General features: G+C 43.5%; 1 protein-coding gene and 1 long non-coding RNA gene across 4 annotated transcripts in view; one reads left to right on the top strand and one right to left on the bottom strand.

The window, feature by feature from the left end:
• Positions 1-22,656, bottom strand: part of PFKFB4 (6-phosphofructo-2-kinase/fructose-2,6-biphosphatase 4) — a 79,031-nt gene that overhangs the window by 40,811 nt on the left and 15,564 nt on the right. The window contains exon 1 of one of the 3 annotated variants that reach the window (XM_058174133.1): positions 2,316-2,582. The exons of 1 other annotated variant lie outside the window; for it this stretch is intronic. In XM_058174133.1, the coding sequence (XP_058030116.1) occupies positions 2,316-2,418 (103 nt within the window). In that variant the 5' untranslated portion in view covers positions 2,419-2,582. Of the gene's footprint in view, positions 1-2,315; positions 2,583-22,656 lie in introns of those variants that run through there. One more of the 3 variants, XM_058174132.1, reaches the window with a different exon arrangement.
• The window catches only part of LOC131193680 (uncharacterized), a 36,199-nt gene continuing 31,232 nt past the window's right edge, over positions 17,690-22,656 (top strand). The window contains exon 1 of the long non-coding RNA XR_009153977.1: positions 17,690-18,025. This is a non-coding gene — a long non-coding RNA (uncharacterized LOC131193680). The remainder of the gene's footprint in view (positions 18,026-22,656) is intronic.

Raw genomic sequence — 22,656 nt, 5'->3', positions numbered from 1 at the left:
GTGTATATGCATATAATTATTTACTTTTGTAAGGGGTGCAATAATATATCAGAAGTGTTCTAAGGGTGCAGGGTATAGAAAAAGTTGGGACCTTGGAAAGGCCTGCTCTAATGGTAAACTCTATAGTTTGTTCCTGTTTGGTGAAACTATAGTTTGAAGTCCAAATAACATTCAGAGTTATAGCTAAGTACCAGGTGATATTAATTCAAACCATTCAGAAGTATCACTGCTCCTAACTTAATGCATAGTAAAAAAATATGAAAAAATAATTAACGTTAATTTCTATTTGTGATTTTTTTGGGGTAAAGGCATTTTGAAACTAAAAAGGCTCTCTATAATTGTTATCTGACAGAACATTATCTAAGTGGAGGGCAATTCAACACTAGATTTCCATGGCTACACAATCATACTGACTGCATAATATTTCACCTTTGGATGCCACATAGCTTTTATATCCTGAATGAGGTAACTATGGGGCAAAGCAGGCATCTTACTGCTGTTAAAGAATTCTATGGGAACTAATTTTTCTTTAGGATATATTTCAATATTCAGTGTCTGGTACAGTACAAAATTCAAAGCAGAAAGCTGCTCATGGATTTATTCTTTTTACAAAGAAAAGAACTACTAAGCCAAAACTCAAAAACCCTAATAGCTACATGCATAGCCATTCACATGTAAACTCACTCTGCATAAAACAACCACATTTGACACATGGTAACATCTTTTTATCAGCACACAATACATTGAAATATGCTTTCAGTATTGATTCAACCAGCTCCATCCTACATTGACAACTTAGATGCAAATGGAAACACTACCTTTTGGTAAAAACTACTTTTTGGCTGCATGTAAGCACCAAAATATATTCTCTCCCATAATTAAAGTATACATATCCAGCTGCTAAAGAACTGAGACACTGTTCCCGCTCAACTCTGTATATTTCTTCCAGCAATTCCTATTGCATGGATATAGAACATAGACCAAAAGCCAGCTTTTCTCTTCTTTGAGATTACAGTCCATATAAGGTCCCCATATCTTCTCTATGATCTTCCTAGGCATACACAACCTTCATTCTGCCATCAAAAAGATGATCTATCTCTGCTAATACAAATCACACCTTGTAAAAAGACAGTCTGAAACATTCAATCTCTATTGATTATGGTTATCCAATGAGTGCCACATCTTCAGATGTTTCCCAGATTTCCATCTTTTCCTGTTTTAAGTGAATGAATCTCATAGTCTGTTTGAACAAACAAGCAGCTCTCTCTACAACTTTATTACTTTCTCTTTTACTTTCCCCCTTTCCCTTATATAATTAAAAAGTGCAGTTTTTCCCTTTCTGCCCAATATTTTCTAGAAGCAGCTTTACCAATGCTATCCTATTCCATGCACATTCAAAACCACATCCTACTTAGTTCTATCTGACCTACAAACCTGGTTAATATGCAAAGGTTAGCAGTATTAAGTACAAATCCAGGTAAATTGTTTTCAACCTCAGGGATCACAGTAGCTCATTTTGTAAGTTTCCCAAAATCTTTACATGAACTCTCTTAAATTCAATTAGGTAAAGGTTTCACTATTATTTAATATTAATAATACATTTGTCATGCAAGAAACTGTATGCATTAGCAAATGAATCACTAGATGAACAGTTACACTGGTAATTTTGATATTATAAAACCACTGTTAAAAATGAAATTATTGGCATATCAACATACATTTTATTACCCACGTGGGTTTTTTATTATCATTATTATTCCACTGAGAAGATACCATGTGCTTGTCCTATACTGCAGCAGTGGTTAAGTACAAAAGGAAAGAGCTGGAAATTCACGAATATCATTGCAATCAATGGTTGATGTCAAGAAACCACCTGTAGTTCTTTTCAAATTGGCTTTTGCAACTTTTCAGTATTGCGCAATGGCATTTTGAAGTGCCACGCATACCATGCCATACCAGAGCTATTCTCATAACTAGCAGGTGCTGCAAAACCATTAGGCCAATCAAAACGAGCACCAGGGGTCCCCACTTCATTCCTCTCGAGCTGTCTCCTTTCCAAATCTCCGTGTCTTACAAGAGACTTTTTGACAGCAAGGAGGAAAGCAACTCCCTCCATCAATAGGGCCATCCAACGCTAAACCGGCATGTGTTTCATGGGATGGGGGGAAAATGAGCGCCAGGCCTCCGCTTCCAAGTCCTGCTTCCACATACTTCACCCAATATCCGCACCGGGGTGCTGCAACTCCAGCGCCCTGACTCTCCTATCCGCCCCCTCTCCATCTCAGCCTCTCATCAGTCTTCGACCCGCCACTCACCGCCGCGTTGCGCGCTATGTTTCGCCGGAAGCCCATTGCTGTAGGGCACCCAGATCTTCTGCAGGGGGTTTTGCGTGAGCTCTCGAGCCGGCGAAGACGCCATTCTCGCCTACGGGGCCGGAGCTCTGCTGCAGTCCCGTCTGCTACGACAGCAAAGCACGAACGTCCAAGAAGGCGCGCCTTTGCCAGCCAGCCAGCCGGCCGGCTTGTGCCTGGTCTCCCTCGGCGACGGGCAGGGGCTGGCAAGGCCACCGCGGAGGCGGGGTCTGCAGGCAAGCCCCACCTCCTCAGGCCAGCGCGGAGAACAGGTTGCGGAGCTCGAGGCTGACGCGGACTCGCTCCGCCCAGCCCCGCCCTCTGCGCGCTTAGCGGAGACAAAGGAGAGCCGCGAAAGTGGCGTGAGCGGGACAGGCAGGGGAAAAGCCAGGCTTTGTTTGCCCCGCCAAGCTGGGGTAGCAAAAATCAAGCGCTTCAGATGCAGGGTTTGTGTTTTAGGAAAAGCAAAGATGCCACCCGAAAACCTTTGCGGATTTGCTCTGAACTAAGCCGCCAGGTGTTTTAACTCAATTGACGTGCAAGTAACAGCCGATCAAAAACAGTAACCCGTCATCTTAAAAACTAACGATGTCATACGGTTTTCTAAACTACAGCCCTTCTAAGTGTCCCTTAGATTTTAAAAAATGGATACAAATATTTTTCATAAAAACCAAGGACAAATGTTTAAAAGCCTTGATGATTCCAATTTTTTCCCCGTAAACAGGCTATCTTCATCTGAAAAATGCCTTTTAGATGCCTAAGATTGCAGCCGTAATTGATCCTCTATTGTTTCTTTTTCATTCTCTAAGACAAAATTTCCATATATTCTGGATGCATTTAGTGTAATATGCAGTTGTTTACTTCTGATTCAAAATGAAACATGGAGAAATTCATCTTCTTAATAACCCCCAAGAACTCTAGGAGCTGTAGTTTTGAGAGAAGCCTAGAAAATGTATTTGAAAGGTTTAGCAATAAACCAGAAGCACACACCCATTAGCAGTAAACCACTTCAAAACCAAGACACTGCCTTAAAATACAATATATACATAATCAGAGCAACTGGCAGCATCATTTAGCTCTTGAAAAAGCTAAGCAGGATCAGTCCTCATTAGTACTTAGATGACAGATGATCAGAAAGTTCCCAGGTTATAAGCTTATCTTGCATGAGATGCTGTCATGTTGGTTTCTTATGTTTTATTAGAGTAGGGCTGTTTGCACAATTTGCTAACTCATGGTTAGCTATTCCATGATTTGCTGAACTAATCCACTTCCAACACACATAACCATAATGCACAACACAGTGAACCACAAACTAGCAATAACACATTATTCAGTCTGCTTTACACCTTTGCGTTACTGCTCCAAACATGATTCATAAACATAAAAGAACATTTTAAATATATATAAAGCTTTTCTTCTTAAACATAGAAATTATGGAACCATAGTTCATGAGAAGAAAGACCAGTAACACAAACCAAGTAATTACATTTTTCATGTTCAGAATTTATACTATATCGCCAGAGGACAAATCAATGATACTGATGTATCTCAGCAACCTCTGGTAAGACCATTTTAATTGCTATTTGGCTTTTTTCACAACTCTTTCCCTTTTCTTATCTGATGATCCATGTTTCAAGTCTATCAAGGCAGAATTCACACTACTGAAATTTTTTAGCAAAACAGGCAAAGTATTTCAGGAGGAAAAGAATTGGGTAACAGCAAAATATACATCTTCCATTTTTCATCTCAAGCTAGATTGAGACACCAGGATGAGGTTTTAACCCAGCTGTTTGCTCCAATCTTGATTTAGATGAGGAAGGATTGCACATCCAAATTCTCCATAAAGAATCCCTCAAGTTGAGCTAAATTTGTAATAATTTTTTATTAGCAGCAAAATGGAAATAGTATATAATTGCTTTCTTTCAGGGTTTCTTTTAAACTTCCCAGACTAGCCCAGAGCCCTAGGATTCTTGGTAGATTTCCATGCAAATGATTTTCTGGATAGCAGAGGGCAAATACAGGCTGGACACTACAGTAGTACCCCATTTATTTATCCTGCCTTCATTATTGTTACAAGTAACTCAACATGGCAAACATATTCAACATACCTTCCTATTTTTTCAACAACCACCCTTGATGTGGGTTGGATTGAGCAAGAGTAACTGGCCCAAGGTCACCCAGGTGGCTTTCATGGCTAAGGCGGACTTGAACTCACAGTATCAAGCTTTCTAGTCTAGTGCTTTAATTACTAGATCAAACTAGCTCTCTCTATGCCATAATGTATACTAACGCTACCCACTCCCACCTCTGCACGAATATAATTGTAAAGAAATCAGTTTAAAAAGTAATTTTAATTTTTTAAAAAAACTAGCATTTTCCCATGTTAGTAGGAAGACGGATTCTTCCCCAAACTGGAAAATGAGAGAATTTAATGTTGAAAAAGAGCAAATGGATAGGAAGCTACATCTGCTAACACTGATAATATTGACAGCTTTGAATATAATTTAAGCTGTCACCATCCAACTTGGGAAGGGATCTCTGCTGCTCAAGTTCTTCAACTTAATCATTTTATAATACCAAAATGGAGTTTCTCTCCCTCTATTTACTTTCCCTTAAAACACCTTTCCTTCTCCCATACTTCCCGGTATATTATTCCTTACCCATCCCCATCCCCATCCTACTTTTTGTATATTTGTTCATTTTGTTTTTCTTTTTTTTTATAATGGGATATATAGACACATTCAAACATGCAACGCATATTTTTGTGTGACAAAATAGTTAATATATCCAAGTTGGGGATCAATAAATGTAATAACTTATTTTCCAGGCAATTTAATAATTGTTATATTATTATTATTCCTGGCCCTAGCATGTTTAGAAGTATGACTTCTTAGGTCTGCAAGGTGAGGGAGCCAAGTATTATGCAAGTGTTTGCCATGTGTTTTTAATTTTTTCCTGTCTGCTCTTTCTCCTAGGGAAGAACCGTGTTAAATAACTGCTCTGAATTGCCCAGAGTTTGTGAAGTGCCCAGGATACAAATACTGCAAAACTCAATAAAATACAATAAATATTGTTTTCTGGTAGCATCACAGAGTTGGAAGAGGCCATCAAGTCCAATTGCCTATTAAAATTCAGAATAAACCATATGAATAAATTACTAAGCAAAGTCATTAATTAAATCTCACTACAAACACACTAATCTTATAATCTCATAAAATTAATGGATCTATTACATTCAAATGTCCTGAGTTATCATTTTACTTTTCCATTCATAATAGATTTGAGAGCTGGAAAGGGGACCATTTAAACAATAGTTACTGTTTTAAATAAAATGTACATTTAGTGTTGTGATGACTATTTTCCAAAAAATAATACAGAACATTCAAAAGATGAACAAACAGTGCCTACAGTGGCTACAGATTGCCTACAGTGGCTAAGTGATAAAATCACTTGCTTACTTAGAAGTATATCTTCCTATTTAAAGCATTTACAGAATTAAAGAATGTAAGAAGTTATAAAAAATTTGCACAGTAACTTGTTAAAACAAATATATTGTCAAATGTTATTAAATGTTTAAAATGTTTGTACATTCACTGTTTTATTCTATCAATCATATTAAGAATATGATAGAATCATATCCTATCATAATGTAATTAATAAGCGAACTTTCTAAATAAAACATACGCTAAACATCATTTTGTGACTAATGTCAGAAATCAGACTCTTGATACAATAATTTTTCTTGTATCTGGTATTAATGACCTCTTCCTTATCAGCTGTTCTTACCTTCTCTAGAAGCTAAATCAGTTCTGGTATCTGCTGAATTTGTTATTTTGTTGAGTTAACATAGGAAGACAAATTGGTGTTGGGGGAGCCGCATTTCTATATACAGTCCTCTGCCAGAAAATAGAGTCCACTTGGAATTTTTTCAGAAATCAATGTAAAATAAATGCAAGGAGTCTGAGCGAGTGCTGCCACAGTCTTAAGAGATATAAGTGTTATCTCATTATTTAATCACAATAAATGTTTCATTACTATTTTAATTTAATCAGCAGCAAATGGTTAAGGTAGCAAAATGTTTCTTCATTTTTCAATATAAAATATATAAACAGATTCCTCTTAAGTGTTACATAAAAAGTTTAGCCTGCATCTCACTTACTTTGGCCATGTCATGCAGGAAAATTCACTGGAGAAAGCAATTGCCATATGTTTGGAAGAGTTAGCAGTAAAAGGAAACCAGACTGCCAAAGGACACGGTGGCTGGCTGGACACCATCAAAGCTGACACCAGCCAAGGCATAAAACAAAGAATTAGTGCAAGATTAGAAGATGTGGAGAGACCTGGCCCTTAGAATCAGCCAAGAGGATTCAGACAGGATTGAATGGATATTATCATCATCAGTACTTTGATTAGGAAAGTATGCACAGCCTTTCTAATTTCTGTATTATTATCTAGCTAACAACAAATTACTTAGCTGTCTAACATATAAAGGGTTTCACCAGTGCATATATATTATAGGGCTTTGCACTACAAACAATATAAATGGACATAAAGTTGTAATGTGCTAATGTTTTATTGTTAAAATTAAATAAACTGAAATTATAACAGAACTCTTCCATGGATTCTTTTGATGTTTATTAATACAGTATTCAAAACTACTGCTCTTTTGAACATGGTAAGAAAGTGCCATGGATGTCCTTACACAATGGCTATAATTGTGTGCATGACTAGTAGAAAACATCTCTTTGCCAGAAGGCAAAACTGCTGAATTTATAATTCAAAGGAATGTGGTAGGCAAGCCGATCTTATCAGTAGTAAATAAACTCAAAATTTTAAAATATAAAAATATTTTGAAATTTTAAATACACAAAATGCAAACATGCAATAATAGAGATCAATTACAGGGCTGTTCAGATTGTTAGAAAATATACTTCTGTATGTAAAAGTTTAATTTAGACAATAATGATATTAATGGGAAGACTTCCGGTGGCTTCCGGCTTCCTCAGAGGACACTTGGAAAGGTGCCCCGAACCGAGAACCCGTAAAAAACGGGCGAAACAGCGAAGAACAGCTGTTCACCGGCTTTAAAGCTTTCCCTGGGAGAAAGAATAGCGAAGAGCGGCTGGAGAGCAGAAGATCTCCCCAAGGGCTCTGCTTTGTTTAGTGGAGCCTTGGAGGGTAGCCTGCCTAACCCAGCCTTGCTCCGGACTCGGCGCGATCCTGCTTTAGGCAGGATGAGAGGAAGACGTCCACCTCTGCTTGATTGATTCCGTTTTGAATACTGGATGCAGACGGGACAAATACAAGTGATCGATTGCTGAGGCAGCAAGAAGAAAGCTGACTTCTACCCTTTTTTAAAAAAAGGAAAGAACTTTTTCTCACTTTAATTTAGTGAAGGGAAAAAAATGGCGTCTGAGAGGAAGTGGATTGAAAGCTGCTTGTAAGTGTAAGTGAAGTGCGTCTTTGTGGATTCCAGCAGAATTGAAGCTCTCCATAGGAAACAAGGTGAAGGTTTTTAATTTACAACTTTAATTTGAGACTTTATTCAAAACAGAATGGCTTCTAAGCCACCTAAAGTTCCTATAACAAGAAGGGAGTCTGAATCAAACCTGGAAGATATGTTAAAGAAACAGAACAGAGTTTCTGAGGAAAGATTTAAGGAACTTACAAATAATATTTATGAGGTGAAGGACCAGCTTAGAGAGGAAATTAAAGAGAATAATAAAAAAATTAGAGAAGATTTATTGATGGCATTTCAAGGTTTGGCAAAAAATTTGGAAGTAATAGAAGATAAAGTGGAAGAAATTAGTCAAACAAATCAGTATTTGGAAAATAAAGTGGGAGAACTGCAAAATAAAGTGGAAAAAAATGAAGATCATGTGGTGGTGTTACAATATAGGGCGTTGGAGAAGGTCTTGAGAATTAGGGGCCTTCAGGAACAGAAGGAAGAAGATCTTTAAAAAGTTATATCAGAAGTTCTAGCTGAAATGTTAGGATTGGACCCTCGAGATGTTGTTTTTCAAATTGACAAGGCATATAGAGTTAATTCATGGGTAGCGAGGCAGAAAAAACTTCTTTATGTATGAATGTTTGTTTATTGAACTATACCTTGTGTTTGCTCCGGGAAGTCGGGGGGGGGTTTGGAGGGAGGGGGGAGGGGGGAAATTCATTTGTTTTTGTAAAACTTTTTCAATTAAAAAAAATATATTAATGGAATTGCTTTGAAATGACTTAAATTTCTTGAAAATGAAATTGAAATATAAGCTGCAGCACTATAGTTTCTCAGCTCTCTCAGTTTTGTCGATTTGACAACTTAGAAAAAATAACTGAAAAAGGGAGTTGGCCTACCTGAACTCCTGTGCTGTCAATTGGAGGGCCAGCAGTCAGGCAGGGGTTTACTCTTGTCTGATGTCTGAGGACTGAGTCTGCAAGCTGTTAAGCTCCTCCTCTTCCTGTTGCTTCCCAGCTTTCAGATGAAGGAGATGCGGCAAACTGACATGCTGAGCTGAAATGACATGGTTAGTGCCCCGCCCCACCCAGGAGCTAGGGTTAAGAAATTCCAGAAGACAGGACCAGGCAGAAATAGGGTGGGGCTGACTGCTGGCCCTCCAATCGACAGAACAGGAGTTCAGGTAAGCCAACTCCCTTTCTCTTCGATTGTAGGGTCAACAATCAGACAGGAGACATGCCAAAGCAGAAGTCCTATAGGGAGGGAGAACCCCGGTCCTGTGAAGTGGTACCAGTAAGGACCTGTTGGAGAACTCTACGGCCGAATGGTGCCTCTGCCGAAGCGTAACTGTCCAACTTATGGTGGTGGATGAAAGGCGATGGGGAGGACCAGGTCGGCACCCTGCAGACCTCCTCTAAGGATGCCTGAGTTGCCCAAGCCGGGGAAGTAGCGGCGCTACGGGTGGAATGAGCAGTGATATGGCGCAGGACCGGTAGGGCTTGGGTCATGTAGGCCGTGGCAATGGTGGCCCGAAGCCAGCGGCCCAAGGTGGCTGAATTAACCTTGTGGCCCAGAGTAGCTGGTTGAAAGGACACTAAGAGTGCCTCCGTCCTCTGAAGGGAGGAAGTTTGTTTAATGTAAATTCGGAGGGCCCTCTGGACATCTAAAGTGTGCCACGAATGTTCCAGGGCGTGAGAGGGTTTAGGGCAGAAATTGAGTAAAACCAATTCCTGAGCTCTGTGGAACATGGAATTGACTTTAGGAAGGAATGTAGGGTCTAGCCTCAGGACCACCTTTGTCCTGGTGGAATATGCAGAGGTCCTGTCTGGTGGAAAGGGCCACTAGTTCCGAAATCCTGCAAGCTGATGTGATGGCTACTAAGAAGGAGACCTTAAAGGAGAGAAATTTAAGGCTAACCTCCCGCAAGGATTCAAGGGCATCCCGGGTAAGAGCCGCTAGCACCTTGGCAAGATCCCATGAGGGGTAGTGGTGTACCTGAGGGGGGTCGGAGGTTAGTGGCACCCCACAGGAATTGTCGAATCAGGGGAACCTCAGAAAGGTTGGGGATACATGACCAGATGGATGAGATGGCGGATACCTATCTAAGAAGAGTGCTCAGTGACAGTCTGACTTCCAGTCCATCCTGTATGAAACTCAAAACCTGTGTGGCGGACAGGCCCCGGTCAGTGCACCAAGACGTGAACGCTGACCAAGTTGAATTGTAGAAGTGCGATGAGCGGCCTGGAGGGTGGTGATCACTCTATCTGGCACGTTAAGTCCCCTCAGCAGTCGCCGCTCAACCGCCAAGCGGTTAAGTGAAGCCAGCCTGTGGACAGGGTTGTCAGGAACCCTTGAGTGAGCATCGCCTGATGAGGAGGTAGATGCCATAGAGGTCTGACCGATAAGGCCTGCAGGTCTGCGAACCAGGGGCGATGCAGCCAGTGGGGAGCTATCAAAATGAGCTCCGCCCATTCTTCCAGCAATTTCCGAACCACCCTGGCTATTAGGGGAAGGTGTACAGAAGAGCCTGAGGCCAAGGACTGCGAAGAGCGTCCACGCCCTCTGCTCCTGGGTTCAGGAATCTGGAGAAGAATCGATTCGTCTGTCAGTTGGTCTTGGTGGCAAAGAGGGGCGCCGAAGCACTCTGACAATAGCTCGAACAGGTCTGGATGGAGGCACCTCTTGCTGTGGTCCACTAGAGCTCTGCTGAGCCTGTCTGCTGTAACATTTGCCACCTCGGATATATGAGAGGCCCTGATGGACCACAGATGTCTCTCCACCCAGAGGCCCAAGGACTCTGCCTCCTGCATGAGGTGGCGTGAGTGGGTCCCTCCGAGGCGGTTTACGTGGGCTTTTGCAACCACATTGTCGGTCTGTATCAATATGTGCTGATTGACTACCTTGTCCTGAAGTGCTCGAAGGGCTAGATGAATGGCCCTGAGTTCTAGCCAGTTAATGTTGTGTGACAAGTCCCTGGCTGTCCACCTGCCCTGGGCCATGTGAGTGTCCAGATGGGCTCCCCAGCCGAACAGGCTGGCATCAGTGGTGAGGACAAGGCAGTGGGGCTCCCTGAACTCCCTGCCCTTGGATATTGCCGGTGAGACCCACCATCGCAGACAGAGAAGCACCCTTGGGGCAAGGATCACCTTACATGAGGAGGACCCCTGATGCTTTCATTGGAAGGGGAACAGAAACCACTGCAGAGCCCTGCAGTGGAGTCGTGCCCACGGGACTATGCCTATGCCGGACACCATCTTCCCAAGGAGCTGAGATAGTGACCTCAGGGAGACAGACCTCCTGGAGGTGACTGACCCGATCAGTGACTGCAAACTGTCCAGGCGCTCCTGGGAAAGATATACTGTATTGCTCACGATATCGATTACCGCACCAGGTGTTGGATGCGAGTTGTCAGTACCAGATGGCTCTTGGCCATGTTGATGGAAAATCTGTGGTCTCTCAAGACCTGAAGTGTGGTACTCAGGTCTTGTTGCCCTAGCCTCTTTGAACTGGACTGGATAAGGAGGTCGTAGAACTGAATCCTTATCGGCAGTGTCCGAAGATTGCCTGCTAGTGCAGCCATTAATTTTGTGAACACTCGGGGAGCCGAGGATAGACCGTATGGAAGACCACGATTCTACTGCAGGTTCCTCAAACAAGGGAATGGATACCTGGGCGGATGATGCAGCTGGGTCCGAAGAGATGCGTGGAGAGCCCAGCTTGATGGTGATTTTCGCCTTATGCAACAGCGATCAGAAAAGTTGGTGTTTGAATAGGCCCACGAATGATGGCTGGTCCAGGGACAGGACCTCGTCATCCAACAAGTCTTGGTCCCTGACATCATCACCTGCTAATGAGACATGACTCGGCGAAACCACCGCGTAATCCTGAATTTGAGATGGAACCTGGTCCACTGACAATTGAGACCTATAGTTGTGAGATTCCATACACTCAGAAACCCAGGAACTGGTCCTGCACTGAAATTCAGCAGCCAGCCCTCTCTGAATCGCCTCCTGAATGATGATAGCCAGGTCAGGAGAAACCTGGGCCTCGGGCACTGGGGCCTGTGTGGTAGCTGGAGGTTCAATAGGGACTGGAGGAACAGATGTCTGCTCTGCCTGTGGCTCAGGAGGCGAAATAGGACCAAAAAGGCACTCATTAACTGCCCCAGGCTTGGATGCTGAAGAGGAGGCACCATCCAGTGACAGGGTCAAGGGAGTAACCTGCTCTGGATTAGTCTGCATTGTCTCCTGTGCATAATGCCAGAAGGAGTTGCAGTCAGGTTGGTCAGAGTGGCAGAAGTGGCAGAAGCCACGGTCTGGGGGGAAGCCTCCTGCATGGTGGATTTTCGAATTGCCCTCTCAATAACCTTCTCCAAGGCCTTATGGCGCTTGAGGGCTTCCCTGTCAGCTGTTTCCGATCCCTTAGCAGCCTTGGGTAAGGTAGCGTGGGAAGCCTTGGTCCTCTTACTTGCTTGGGAGGGTCCTGGATTCTCCCTGGTTAAAAGGCCCTGTTTGCTGGGCCGATCAGAGGAAGCGGTGGCCATTTTGAATCTGCTAAGGCAAGGCCTCTAAGGCAACACGTGGAAACATGTAATGGCAGCCAACTAAGCAGAGGCCAATAAGGAGCCCCAAATGGCTGAATCCTCTGCCCGGGCTGCGAAAGAGGGGTCCCAGGTTCCTCTGCTGTTCCGCTCCTAACAGGGACAATCTTACCAAGTTCCTGGAATTCCAAACCTCTGCGCTGCTCTGCTTGCCGCATAAGCCTCCAGGGACCGTCGGATCACCAATCGGTCCTCTCCTTAGGTCGGGAAGCCTCCGTGACCCTCCATTACGAATCCAGCGTCCAAGTGCAATATTGGAGGGTCGGAAGCCTCCGGACCCCCAGGGCAGTCAATAAAGCATGTGGGCAAAGCCCACGGATGCCACTCCAAGCTCCGCCGGCTGTCAGAGCAGCCACAGAAGTGTGGCCTTCGGCAGTTTTATGCAAAAGCCTGTCGCGCCAGAGGTTGCAAAGGTCTGATCCAGAGAGACCCTGCAATCCCGCTAAAGTGGCTTCAGCAGGGTCAGGCGTGAGCCCTTCATGCTGGAGCAGCGGCTCAACTGGTGGCAGGGAGCCCTCTGCAAGAAATGCCCTTAAAGGGCCCTCAGCGGTTTCAGGCAATGCCCTTCACGCTGGAAACTCAACCAGTTTAAGTGGGAGTCAAATAGAGCTAAAAAAAGGCAAAGATGCAGAAAAACCTAATTTTTTTGCCAGCAGCTCAGCAAGGTATGTGTTGACCAAATCAGACTGAGTCTGAAAGCTGGGAAGCAACAGGAAGAGGAGGAGCTTAACAGCTTGCAGACTCAATCCTCAGACATCAGACAAGAGTAAACCCCTGCCTTACTGCTGGCCCTACAATCAAAGAGAAAGGAAGAAAAAAAACATCAATACCATAATAAAACATTTATGTCTTTTCAGAGCTAGTCAGGAGCAAATTCACTGACCTCTACATAAAAAGTCAGCAACAAAAATCCCACAAGCAAATCGGGCAGAGTGTTCCTTTCTTTAGCGAAAATAGATACTGCCCTCAGGAGCAGAATTACACCATGTTCCTGCATTTTAGAATTGCACTGCACAACTTCTGCTCTGTATAGAAGTTAGTCTATACAAAGATCTTCAAAGTTAATTTAAAATTTTAGCCTATAAAGATAGCATCACAAGAGCACTTCCTGTTTTTACATTTATTATTCCAGAATAAACTATTTCAATTGATTTTTTTAAATTTATCCTATTTTTTCTAAGAATTTTTTTTTATAGAAAAGGAAAAATATTTGTCTTAATTGTTTGGGGTGAGGGGTTTAGCTTTCATATTTCTAGATAAATGTGAACAATTTCATGTTCTTATCTTAAAAACTGTCAAGATTGTTCTTGTTATGGTAGAATGTTTTTTCCTCATGGCCAAATTGCAAAAGACTATAAGTAAAATAAAAGCATGAGATAAGAAGCTGAAAAGAAATTATGTCCAGCTCATATCAAAATCATTTAGCATCCGTTTCAACAATTGTGATGTATAAAATTAGGCTGACGATATGGCAGATTTTAAATAGTATGTAACATTTTACGGCACTAAGAAAATGCACAGAAGAAAAATAGAGCATAAATCTGTATAAAAATGTAATTCCCTAGAAGGAAATTCTCTACAATATAGAATCATGTTCCTTTAAGATCCCTAATCGTATACTGCATGGGAAACTTTGTGTCTCCATAATAAATGAGTTAATATTATTAATCACCACTTCACTTTTACCAAGATTTTCAACTAAAAGACTTTGAAACTTAAGAACCAATTCTTAGTTCCATCTGCTGGGCAATACATGAAGGTGCAGTAGAAATAGGAAGGAGCCATATGATGAAATAAATATCAAATCTCTTCATTGCTCTACAAAAAGGAGATGCAGTCCTGTGATTTCTTCGTACTCGGGTAGGTGAATCAACAACCATGTTGCAGTAATTCATTATGTTTTTGGTGCCAGGGAAACTGTTTTTAATAAGTATTTCACAACAGAAAAGAGATTGAGGCCTAATTTTTAACAGGATATGATATGGTAATGTCATTCAGTTGTTTTGATGTTAAGCAGTGTCATAATCCAACTAAATAAATAATAAAGCAAATTCTCATCATTTTACTTGACTATAAAAACTGTTTTCAGGGTGGCAATCCTGAAATCCTGAGTTATTTCAGGTTCATAGTATTGGCATGAGTTTGATGTCCAACTGAAAAATAGAGTCTTCTGAATATTAAATTCAATATCAAATTAGATATTTCAAGTTTATGGGAGCACATGAACAAAAGCTGGTCAGATAGCAATTTAGATGAACAAGAAGCTTTACTGGGAAGAGTCTTTTTTGATGGTGTAAACAATAGCTTCTGCTATTTTGAACACAACTATAGTAAGATAATAATAAAATAACAATAACACTTAGACTTATATACTGTTTCGCAGTGCTTTACAGCCCTTCTCTACAGCAGGGGTGTCAAACGCAAGGCCCACAGGCCAGATCGGGGCTGGCCTGGAAATATCAATGGACTGGCCCACTGTGCCTATGCCAGCCAAAATGGGCTGTGTGCGGGGAGCCCCCGCAGCCCATTTTTGGCCTCCACAGCCTCCTCCATTATTTTGACGGCCAAAAATGGGCCTCAGGAGGCCTCTATGCAGTCCATTTTTGGATGACAGTGCTGTAGGCCGGGGAGGCTGAAAATGGGGCAGAGGAGACCCGCAGAGCACTACAATGCTGATCTAGCCCTCAGAGAAATCCAGTTTGATACCCCTGGTTTACAGAGTCAGCATATTGCCCCCAGCAATCTGGGTCCTCATTTTACCAACTTCGGAAGGATAGAAGCCTGAGTCAACCTTGAGCCGGTAAGATTCGAACTGCCAAATTGCAGTTAGCCAGCAGTACTATCCTGCAGGTACTGCATTCTAAAATAAGAAACTTCAAGAAAAAGAATGAAATTCTAATAGACAATAAGATCTTTTCACCTAACTCTCAAGTTTTATATTATAAAGGCATTATGTACTCAGAAAAAATAATACTAATTAACAGGAAAGTATAGTTCCATTTTGTAACACCAGCTAGATCAGCAGCCACCAACTTTTTGAGCACCAGGGACCAGTTCCATGGAGGAAGTTTTTTCTGCGGACCGGAGGGTATGTAGTTTTGCATGCTGCCTGCATTCTGCAGATGAAGCTTTGCTTGTTTGCGCAGCCTAGTTGTTGTCATGCCTCAGCCCAGTCTCAGTCCATGGATGGGGGTTGGAAATCCCTGAGCTAGATTATAGTCCTATATATCAGGTCACTTTCCTTAACCAAAATCAAATCTTTCATCTGAGGAATGATTCAGGAGAGAGAATAGGAAAACACAATACATAAAACGTCTAACTTCTTACCTGTTGCTGAACTAATGGCATATCTACCATACCCAAGATCACTATAATAGGAATATCTCTAAATCCTCCTAGGTTAATTAAAAACATTCTTGAACTATGTCCAAAGCCATTAATAAAACCCTGGAGACACACTCCTAAGAAAAAACAGCACATGAAATAATTAGCAAGAATGCAAAACATATTTTAATTGCACAGATGGTCATAGTCCATAAGCAGCAAAACACAGGATGGACATGATGAACCACATTTGTTCACTGCCAGTAGATGGCATCTCTGCTATACTGTCTGTTCATTTCATATACCAAAAACTAGAGACAAAACACTGCCCGACAGTGGCCCAATTCTAGAGTAACTCATTCTTCTTTTGTTTGCCTTCTTGTAAAATTCCTACAAATTATCATTATAAAAATCCATGTTTCACTAACTCACCTGATCTGATTAAAACCACAGATATAGCGGATGTGTACCAAACTTTAAGCTTATTTCTATCTTATTTACACAAAAAAAGAAGTTGGAGACTGATAGATCTCCTTAACCTGTCAGAATCTTTTTATAAAGATCAAAACTCAACCCTCTCTATAGGAAGATTTTCTTTCATGTTCCAGGCAATAAGAATAGGAAGCTTTTACTCTAAGCATAAAAAAATGAAATAGAAGGCAGTTCTGTTGTGAGGAAAAACAAATAGTTTCTCTTATTCTGAACACTAGTATAATAAGATCATCCCATAGAAAGTACTAGCTGCATATTAGTATGCCTTTTCTAAAATGAACAAATATGGTAGAAAAATATCATAATTTAAAATATTTTAAAAGCTGTCCGCCCCCATTATTAATTTATTCTATTAGTACATATGTCATTCACATAATCATTCTTCTAGTCATCTACACACAACCCTGTTCAATGAAGAAATACTTGTCCATTTTACTGGAGGCAGCATTTGAATTATTTAAAAAGAAACATGTATCTAAATTGAAAGAAAAAACTCTTTTCTTTTTTTTTCTTTCAAAATGTCAGGCTCTTGTGTCATTAAGAATAGCTGGCAACAATACTCACATGTTATAAGTGAATTTTTATTTATCCACTGCATTTTTCCCTTATATGCAAAGAAGGAAACTAAGTAAATATTGAAAAATAAATCCTATTAATTATCCTATAAATAATTAAAATCCCTTGGTTTCTTGCATAAATTTACTTATGAACCAATCTGGAAAAATGTTTTTTCATAGTTTATGTTATTTTATTCCATTTTTTATATTTAATTCCCTTTTAAAATAATATAATGCAAGATAATGATATGACTCAATTAAATTAATTAAATTGCAATTCTATGCATCCTTACTTAAGAGTCATACCATAATTTATTTCCTCTTGAGTAAACATGCATAGCATTGTCCTGTTAAATTCAGAAGAATTTAGTCTGTGGTCACTGATGATTTGCAATACACCAGTCACAAGCTCATCTTACTACTGATTCCTCTTTTTGCAATTACCTGATAAATATAGATGTGACATTTTTGTCCTATGACTCTGGTCTGCTAATATATCCTTTGACATTCTCTCTTTTGTTTCCAGCTGCCTTCCTATTAATACTAGCATTTCAATGTATTTTTTTTCTGTTGTCAAGACTTGTTTTCAAGATATAAACTATGGGAGGTAAGGTGTATGAGAAGTAAATTCTAGTGTTCCAGGAAGAAAATACTATGAAACTTCCAGACCATTTCAATCTATGCCATCAAGTCAATGTTGACTCTTAGTGAACACATCAACAGGTTCCCAAATACTGTATCAAAAAACCTCCCAGCTATACTATAATTTCAGGACCCAACTTACATTTCTTGGCCCTCATCTAATCCATCACTGCATCTGGGAAGCAGATGTGACTTGCCTCTCCTGACTCAGATATTAACGACTCAGATGTTAAGAGAAAAACAGAGCTGGGTGTCCCTAAATTCATGATGAAATATTCAGTTTCATGGCAAAGTTAATCCCCCACAAGGAGTAAATTACTGTTAAACAATGCACAGGTTAAAGAGATAGGGCGTTGCCTTACCTGAATGCCCGTTCTGCTGAGCAAGGGGGCCAGCAGTCAGGAATGGGTTAACTCTATCGTCTATCCTAGGAGTGAGTCTGCAAGCTATTAAGCTCCTCCTCTTCCTCTTGCTTCCCAGCTTTCTGATGGAGATATGGCAGATTGGTGTGCTGAGCTGAAAAGATTAGTGCCCCTTCCCCCGGCAAGGACCGGAATAAACCAGGGTGGGGCTGACTGCCGCTCCCCTGCTCAGCAGAACAGGCGTTCAGGTAAGGCAACACTCTTTCTCTCTGAGCGTGGGGCCAGCAGTCAGGAATGGGACATGCCAAAGCCGGCGTCCTAATGGGAGTGAGTTGACCGATCTGGAGCCCCCCAACCCGTATGAACCTGTTGCAAAACCCAGCAGCCAAAGGCCACAACAAACGAGGCATAGGTGTCCAACTTGTAATGGCGGATGAACGGGGAAGGGAACAACCAGGTGGCAGCCTTGCACACCTCTTCTAAGGAAGCCTGAGTAGACCATGCCGCTGAAGTCGCGGCACTGCGAGTCAAATGAGCTGTAATCCAGCGACGAGCTAGCAAAGCATGTGAATCGTAGGCTTTGGCAATAGTTGCCCGAAGTCAGCGCCCAATGGTGGAAGATGTAACCTTATGGCCCAGGATTGCCAGTTGGAAGGACACGAAGAGGCTCTCCAACTTTTGAAGAGAGGAGGTCTGCTTAAGATAGATACAAAGAGCTCTTCGAACGTCTAAGGTGTGCCATATGTGTTCTAATCGGTGGGAAGGATTAGGGCAAAAATTAGGGAGCACCAATTCTTGAGCCCTAAGGAAAGGTGTATTAATCTTAGGTATAAAGGTGGGGTCTAATTGAAGGATGACCCGGTCAGCATGGAAGATACACAGGTCAGCTCTGGTGGAAAGAGCTGCCAGCTCGGAAACCCAGTGCACTGAAGTAATCACGACCAAAAAGGCCACTTTATAGGAGAGGAAATGTAGGCTTACGTCCCGCAGGGGTTCAAAGGGACTCCGGGTGAGCTCATTGAGCACCTTAGAAAGGTCCCAGGTTGGGTACTGATGAAGGGCGGGAGGGCGGGGGTTTGTACCCCCTCTAAGAAATTGTCTAATCAAAGGGAGTCTGGAGAGGGACCCGTGGACCCACACGTCAAGATAGAAGAAACGGCTGATACCTGTCTCCGAAGAATATTAGGGGACAATCCAGCCTCGAACCCATCCCACAGAAACTCCAGGACGTGTACCTCCGTGGGGACCAGGTTCCTCTCCTTTCACTAGTCGGTGAAGGTAGACCATGTAGAGTTGTAAATGCGGTTGGTGGAGGTGCGACGTGATGCTTGTATGGTGGCAATGACCCTCAAAGAGAGATAACAACCCTTCAGGAGGCACCGCTCAATCACTAGGCAGTCAGTTGGAGACACCCAAGATGCGAGTGGATCAACACCCTCTGGTTGAGGAGTACCTTGTCCAGGGGGAGCCTCCAAGGGGGAGCCACCAACAGGGCCATTAGGTCAGCAAACCAGGGCCAACGAGACCAGTGAGGAACAATCAAAATGAGTTCCGCTGCCTCCTCCAACATCTTTTGAAGAACTCTGGGAATTACCAGAATTGGAGGGAAGGTGTATAATAAGCCCAGTGGCCAAGGGCTGAGTAGGGTGTCCATGCCTTCTACCTCCGGAGCCAGGAACTTGGAGAAAAATCTTGCCATCTGGTGGTTGGTCTGGGAGGTTGGTCTGGGCAGCCAAAGCGAGCCACTATCTCCCGGAAGAAAACCGGAGGCAGGCGCCACTCCCCTGGATTCACTGGGGCCCTGCTGAGGTGGTCTGCCTGTGTATTTGCCTTCCCTGGTATGTGTGAGGCCCTTATGGACCTCAAATGAGTCTCTGCCCAGAGACCCAACCTCTCGGCCTCCTGCATGAGGTGCCATGAATGGGTCCCTCCAAGGCGGTTTATGTGGGCCTTGGTGGCCACAATGTCTGTCCGAATCAGAATGTGTTGGTTCTGTACTCTGTCCTGGAAAACTCAAAGAGTGAGATGGATAGCTCGGAGTTCTAACCAGTGTATGATGCGGTCGAGGTCATCTAGAGCCCACCGACCTTGGACCATGCTGTAGTCCAGGTGAGCCCCCCAGCCATAAAGACTGGCATCCGTGAGGTTCCCAGACCTCCTGGCCCCTGGTTACTGATGGGAATAACCACCACCGGAGGAAAAGTAGGACTGTGGGGGTTAACCGAATTTTGCGAGCAGAGGAGCTTGTGTGAGCCCATTGATACGGAAGAAGATGCCACTGCAGAACCCTGCAGTGGAGCCGTACCCATGGCACAATGCCGATGCATGACACCATCTTTCCGATGAGTTGGGAGTGCAACCTCAAGGAGATTGTCCTCCCTGAGGTGACCTTCCTGACCAGAGACCGCAAGGCATTCCTGGGAAAGTTAGACCTTGCATTGGACCGTATCGATGACTGCTCCCAAGTGCTGGATGCAGGTTGTCGGTACCAGTTGGTTCTTGGTCATGTTGATAGAAAAACCATGGGCTTGCAAGACCTAGATAGTCTCCAGGTCTTGTTGCGCTAGGCGCTCCAAACTGACTGGATAAGAAGATCATCCAAGTAGAACTGAATCCTTATTAGCAGAGTCCAGAGGTGGCCCACCGGCGCCGCCATCAATTTGGTGAAAACTCGGGGTGCCGAGGGGAGACCAAAAGGTAGAGCACAGTACTGATAATAACAAGTTGCATGGCAGAAGTGAAGGAATTTTCGGTAGACCGGGTGGATGGGTACGTGGAGATAAGCATCTATCAGGACGACTGACGTGAAGAAATCCCCACCCCGATGCTCTCCAAGATGGTCTGGAAAGACTGCATCTTGAACCGTCGGTAAACAATTTGACAGTTCAGAGACTTGAGATCGAGAATTGCTCTCCATTCCCCCAAGGATTTTGGTATCACAAACAGACGAGATTAAAATCCTTGTCCGTGTTGCTCCTGTGGAACCAGCTCTACGGCCTGAATGTCTAGAAGGTGTTCGATTGCCAATTCCACAAGGAGCCATTTTGACCGATCCCACAACAGGGGGCATCGGAGAAATCGAGTCAGGAGGAGAAGAATTTCCAACCTGACCGTCTCCCTGACCTAAGCGTCCGATGTGAATACCTCCCACTGGCTGGGAAAAAGAGCCAGGTGGCCCCCGATGGGAGAAGCAGATGAGCACTCAACAAGAACGACAGAAGGGGTGACCCGGCTCACCCTGGAAGGAGCATCTGGGCTGACCTCTCTGATTGGGACCACATTGTCTATCTTGGAGTCTGCCCTGCCTGGAGGGAAAATATCTTTGCACCCTCGGCCCAGAATAGCCGGCCTCCGAACCCCAAAAGGGCCAAAAGGGGGCAGCAGATCTAGGTTTAATTCTATGGAACATGCTAGGAAGGACCTTGCATTTGTCCTTAGACTCGATCAAGAAAGGTTCTAGAGGGGCGCCAAAGACTTTGTTGCCCGTGTAAGGGGACGAAGCCAGCCTCCATTTATTCTTGGTGTTCGCCTGCCACTGGCATAGCCAGAGAAGGCAGCAGGATACAATAGTGGAGCCAATAGACTTAGCGGCGAACCTGGAGGCATTAAAAGTGGCGTCCAAGTACTCTAGGGCGGCCACAATCTTGTTTATGTCCTGATGAGCCTAGTATCCGAAGTAGGTAAGCGGTCTTGCAGTTGCTTTATCCAAAGGAGTGAAGCCCTATTAAAGAAAGAAGCGGCTGAAGAAGCCTTAATGGCCCAGGCTGCCGCTTGGTGGGCCTTATTTAAAGAATGCTCACACATTTTGTCCTCTGGACGGAGACTCTCCTCTGGGGGTCCAGTCAAAACAGAGGGGGCAAAGAAAGCAACTACAGGAGGATCTACTTCAGGAACCTGTAAGATGGTGGAAAGATCTGTTGCCATTTTATAGAGGTGTGTATCTGAGGTATTGGGGTTGGGCCCAGAAACAGGGGCAGACCACTGTCTCTGTACTGCATCCCTGAATAATTTAGGGGCCGGGACCTCTTCAGCCTCGAAGGTAGGTTCCTCGAACAAGGACATTGAGGGATCAACCTTTTCCCCTGCAGAAGCAGATGAAGGCTGAGTGACACCCAGCCATGTGGTGGACTTGGTCTTATGGAGAAGGGATCTGAAGACCTGGATCTTCAACCTCTGAGAGTTCCTGTTCTCTCACCTCCTCTTTTGCCAGAGAATCATAGCTGGGTGAGGCAGCCCCATAATCATGGGCCTGAGAGTGATCTAAGTCTGCAGACAAATATGACTGCTGAAGGTGATTGTGAGAACTAGTAAGGTCAGACACTCAGGAACTGGTTCTCTTCTTCATTTCCAGAGCAATGCCACATTAAACAGCCTTTTGAAAAAGAGAGGCTAGGTTAGAGAATACAAGGGGCTAGACCTCTTCCTCACTGATGTCAGCTGTAGCGGAAGGGAGGACAGCCTCTGCCTGGCCTTCCTGGGGCCTAGTGGACTCAGTTTGGTCACCCTGGGGCCTGTAAGGCTGGCTTGAAGAATCCTGCAGTGGGGCAAACAGATGTTCACTGACTCCTGCACGTCTAGAGGCAGAAGTAGAAGATTCCCCATCAGGCTGGGGGAGGGTCCTGGGCCGAAGAAGCTACTGAAGTCCCCTGAGTTGCTGCTACCAGCCGACCAGATGAGGGTTCCCTTGTGGGGGGGAGTCATGCTCCTGTGAGCAGCTTCCCTTATAGCCTTTTCTATTGTCCATTCTATGGCCCTGTGCCTCTTGATGGCCTCTTTCTCCGAGGCCTTAGATGCCATCTTAGCCTTAGAGGCTACAGCCTGCAGAGCCTTGTCCCTCTTGGAAGGGCCCGGCTAAGAAGGGCCTGCTAAATTTTGGTCT

Source organism: Ahaetulla prasina, chromosome 2 (assembly GCF_028640845.1).
Source record: "Ahaetulla prasina isolate Xishuangbanna chromosome 2, ASM2864084v1, whole genome shotgun sequence".
Classification (NCBI taxonomy): Eukaryota; Metazoa; Chordata; class Lepidosauria; order Squamata; family Colubridae; genus Ahaetulla; species Ahaetulla prasina.
This window is presented reverse-complemented; position numbering and strand designations above follow the sequence as displayed.